Source organism: Notothenia rossii (genome assembly GCF_949606895.1).
Source record: "Notothenia rossii genome assembly, chromosome: 4".
Taxonomy (NCBI): Eukaryota; Metazoa; Chordata; class Actinopteri; order Perciformes; family Nototheniidae; genus Notothenia; species Notothenia rossii.
In genome coordinates, this window is record NC_136902.1 from 91,589,708 (window position 1) to 91,594,754 (window position 5,047).

The 5,047-nt window shown below is 50.0% G+C and overlaps 1 protein-coding gene across 1 annotated transcript; it reads right to left on the bottom strand.

Annotated features, from left to right (window-relative positions):
• Positions 1–444: 444 nt before the first annotated feature.
• On the bottom strand, positions 445–3,263 carry LOC307034966 (uncharacterized protein; the record flags this gene model as incomplete). Its single annotated transcript, XM_079673890.1, has 3 exons — positions 445–541; positions 2,860–2,933; positions 3,189–3,263. Coding segments are annotated over 3 exons (246 nt in total), but the record flags the coding sequence as incomplete, so codon positions are not given.
• Positions 3,264–5,047: the final 1,784 nt, after the last annotated feature.

Consider the following 5,047-nt stretch of genomic DNA (forward strand, 5'->3'; position numbering starts at 1 on the left):
ACCCGGTCCATAAAGTCTTGCAAAGGTCAGACAATAAGAACATTTGCAGTAAATCTCAGCGGTAAAGTAGAAGTGTGTCATTGGGCATCAAACCTCCGTTTCTTTTACTTGAGTGTGTTTTAGACCAAATAGATTGTAAATAAACTTTTGTACGCCCTCGAGACTTAACCGTGGTGCAGACAGCTGTAACGATTACAATCTTTAGAAGTCAGTTATAAAACATTCAGATTGAAGTTTTTTTCAACAACAAAAATCTTATCTCTGCAGCCATGTGATTTCCTCCAGTGTACAGTCATAATCGAGCCCAAAAAGCATTAGAGACTTTCAGAAACACACACACGCACGCACGCACGCACACACACACACACACACACACACACACACACACACACACACACACACACACACACACACACACACACACACACATACATTTAGCAAGGTTTAGGAGACAGGGCGGGTTGGGTGGTTTCGCGCTGCAGACTCTCTGCACGGAGGAGCAGTGGAGTCCAGGCGGGGTGGGGGCTGCGGGCTGCAGCTCCTGATCGGAGCAGAGACACACGTTCACTAAGCCGAAAAACTATATCCGGTCTTGGAGATCTACTATTTTAAAGTAAAGTCAACACATATCGACCCTAAATATAGTCTATATCAGGGATGGGCAACTTGGATGGTGGTGGGGGCCACATAATGTATGTAGGCCTACTGGCCACCATGGGGCCGCAGATTCACTTGGAACACACACACACACACACACACACACACACACACACACACACACACACACACACACACACACACACACACACACACACACACACACACACACACACACACACACACACACACACGTTGCATGTATTCTATGTAATTATTTACAAATTAAGTCTTGATATCTTCATTGACATTTTACAATCTCTCAGGGTACCCTCTAATAAGCTCACTAAACAAATATCAGTTCACAGAAATTTTATTTAATGTTTACAAGTGATATGTTTGTATTGAACAGGTTATTTAACAGTGGAATAAAACTATTTTAAACTATTGGAAAGCACGGAACATGTGTGTGTATTGAGATTAACCATTAAGATGACATAAACATGAAGTCATGAACGCTAACCCAGACATTAGTTGTCTAACTTGAACCTAAAACACTTGTAGCCTGTCTCTGCTGACGCACAATAAGGGGAATGTCAACAAAGACTCCTGTCAGCCCGCACTCTGCTGTTCCTCAGCGCCGCTCCCCCTCCCTCCCGCTGAAATTATGAATGAAAAGCGTATAGTAATCATAGATAAAATGGCAGGGTCCGTGACAGTTTGTTTTCATCTGATTTCAAATAAACAAAGTCTTGGTTTATAAAATATTAAACTTGTTTCGCCAAATTCAGATGATAAATAAAACCTTTAAGCTCTTAACGCAGTGGCGGCCGGCCCGTAGGGGCGCTGCCCCCCCTCTTCCCACATGCTTGATTGTCATTCAAAATTAACAATAAAAAAAATATGTATTTCCCCCAAAAATATATATTTTTTATTTTTATTTTTATTTTTAAAGAACAAGGTAAATATGATATAGTTGGTATCAGTAAAATGTATAATCTACAATAAAATCTCGTTTAAAATAGTTTTACGATGTCTAAAGCTACTGATAAGTCACATGTTTCCTGCCTGGCCGCAGCGTGTATCATTACCCTCTCTCGTCCGGGCGGTAGAAAGGAGCGCTCAGCCAGAGCAGCTGCAGCCAACAAGCTGACTGTTGCTATCTGTAAACAATGCCGCCGAAACATAATTTCAGCCAATCAGCGTCGTCAGATCTGATGCTCAAAGGGCGCCCTGTCAGCGCCCTGGCCTGTGTGTCTGTGAGTTGTTTGGACTCGTATCCAAGGTGACGCTACAGTAGTTGTCTGCAGGTGAAGACTCCGGTGGATCGCCGGAGCTGTAGATTAACATTTACATGCTTATTGTAGTTGTAAGGGCAATGCCTGTGGCACCATGGAGCATATGTGTGGGCTGGACACACACACACACACACACACACACACACACACACACACACACACACACACACACACACACACACACACACACACACACACACACACACACACACACACACACACACACACACACACACACACACACACACACACACACTTGTAATTCAATTAAAATAGTCATTAATAATTGTTTTTGCAAGGAACGTGACCATACATGTTTTTATAGCATTAATACAAAATAACACATATTTTAGAAACGGTTCCAACTCGACCCGAGGAAAACAGGAAGGATAAATATTTGGAATTATGATTCATGTTTGCAGACAGTCTCTCCTGGAAAGCATGAACAGTGTTGCACATAAGTGACATTGAGTGCCAAGAATTTGAAAAAGGGAGTTAGAGTGAGAGTGTTGAAGACCTCAATGATAAAAAAAAACGAGATATCTTTGCGTCAAAATCAATTAATTATCAACGGAGGACGCAGACAGACACACTCAATCCATCCTTCACACTTTCATTTATTTAATTTGTTTCCGCAGGCGCAGGCCCTGGGGGGGGTGTCATGTGATAGTGTGTGTGTGTGTGTGTGTGTGTGTGTGTGTGTGTGTGTGTGTGTGTGTGTGTGTGTGTGTGTGTGTGTGTGTGTGTTTCATGCAGAGCTGCTCTCCGCTGCAGCGTGTCATGGGGTTTGTTTCAGCCTCAGCTCTCATTTTTCTGTCAATGTATTTTAATATGCAGTAAAACCAAACTCTGAGGGCTTCCCCCTCTTCCTCCTCTTCCTCCTCTTCCTCCTCTTCCCCCTCTTCCTCCTCTTCCTCCTCTTCCCCCTCTTCCTCCTCTTCCTCCTCTTCCCCCTCTTCCTCCTCTTCCCCCTCTTCCTCCTCCTCCTCCCCCTCTTCCCCCTCTTCCTCCTCTTCCCCCTCTTTCTCCTCTTCCCCCTCCTCTTCCTCCTCTTCCCCCTCCTCTTCCCCCTCTTCCTCCTCTCCCCCCTCTTACTTCTCTTCCCCCTCCCCCTCCTCTTCCCCCTCTTCCTCCTCTTCCTCCTCTTCGTCCTCTTCCCCCTCTTCCTCCTCTTCCTCCTCTTCCCCCTCTTCCTCCTCTTCCTCCTCTTCCCCCTCTTCCTCCTCTTCCCCCTCTTCCTCCTCCTCCTCCCCCTCTTCCCCCTCTTCCTCCTCTTCCCCCTCTTCCTCCTCTTCCCCCTCCTCTTCCTCCTCTTCCCCCTCTTCCTCCTCTTCCCCCTCTTCCTCCTCTCCCCCCTCTTCCTCCTCTTCCCCCTCTCCCCCCTCCCCCTCCTCTTCCCCCTCTTCCTCCTCTTCCTCCTCTTCGTCCTCTCCCCCCTCCTCTTCCTCATCTTCCCCCTCTTCCTCCTCTTCCTCTTCCCCCTCTTCCTCCTCTTCCCCCTCTTCCTCCTCTTCCTCCTCTTCCCCCTCTTCCTCCTCTTCCCCCTCTTCTTCCCCCTCTTCCCCCTCTTCCTCCTCTTCCTCCTCTTCCCCCTCTTCCCCCTCTTCCTCCTCTTCCCCCTCTTCCCCCTCTTCCTCCTCTTCCCCTTATTCCTCCTCTTCCTCCTCTTCCCCCTCTTCCCCCTCTTCCCCCTTTTCCTCCTCTTCCCCCTCTTCCTCCTCTTCCTCCTCTTCCCCCTCTTCCCCCTCTTCCTCCTCTTCCCCATCTTCCTCCCCTTCCCCCTCCTCTTCCCCCTCTTCCTCCTCTCCCTCCTTTCCCTCCTCTTCCTCTTCCCCCTCCTCTTCCCCCTCTTCCTCCTCTTCCCCCTCTTCCTCCTCTTCCCCCTCCTCTTCCCCCTCTTCCTCCTCTTCCCCCTCTTCCCCCTCTTCTTCTTCCTCCTATTCCCCCTCTTCCTCCTCTTCCTCCTCTTCCCCCTCCTCTTCCTCCTCTTCCCCCTCCTCTTCCTCCTCTTCCCCCTCTTCCTCCTCTTCCCCCTCTTCCTCCTCTTCCCCCTCTTCCTCCTCTTCCCCCTCTTCCTCCTCTTCCCCCTCTTCCTCCTCTTCCTCCTCTTCCTCCTCCTCCCCCTCTTCCCCCTCTTCCTCCTCTTCCCCCTCCTCTTCCTCCTCTTCCCCCTCTTCCTCCTCTTCCCCCTCCTCTTCCCCCTCCTCTTCCCCCTCTTCCTCCTCTCCCCCCTCTTCCTCCTCTTCCCCCTCTCCCCCCTCCTCCTCCTCTTCCCCCTCTTCCTCCTCTTCCTCCTCTTCGTCCTCTCCCCCCTCCTCTTCCTCATCTTCCCCCTCTTCCTCCTCTTCCTCTTCCCCCTCTTCCCCCTCTTCCTCCTCTTCCCCCTCTTCCTCCTCTTCTTCCCCCTCTTCCTCCTCCTCCTCTTCCTCCTCTTCCTCCTCTTCCCCCTCTTCCTCCTCTTCCTCCTCTTCCTCCTCTCCCTCCTCTCCCCCCTCTTCCTCTTCTTCCTCCTCTTCCTCTTCCCCCTCCTCTTCCTCTTCCCCCTCTTCCTCCTCTTCCTCTTCCCCCTCCTCTTCCCCCTCTTCCCCCTCTTCCCCCCCCTCTTCCCCCTCTTCCTCCTCTCCCTCCTCTCCCTCCTCTTCCCCCTCTCCCTCCTCTTCCCCCTCTTCCTCCTCTTCCCCCTCTCCCTCCTCTTCCTGCTCTTCCTCCTCTTCCCCCTCTTCCTCCTCTTCCTCATTTCCCCCCTCTCCCTCCTCTTCCTCCTCTCCCTCCTTTTCCTCCTCTTCCCCCTCTCCCTCCTCTTCCTCCTCTTCCTCCTCTCCCTCCTCTTCCCCCTCTTCCCCCTCTTCCTCCTCTTCTCCTCTTCCTCCTCTTCCCCCTCTTCCCCCTCTTCCTCCTCTTCTCCTCTTCCTCCTCTTCCTCCTCTTCCCCCTCTTCCTCCTCTTCTCCTCTTCCTCCTCTTCCCCCTCTTCCTCCTGTCTTTGATTTCATAAAGCTGTTTAAATGATTGTCACACAAAAGCACAATGTGCAACGAAGGAGCAAAAGCCATTGATGTTCTGTGAGTGTTACAACTCCCTTTAGCGCAACAATGCAATACCCACCTCTTTATTAAATATATATATTTATATAAATATATATATATATATAAAG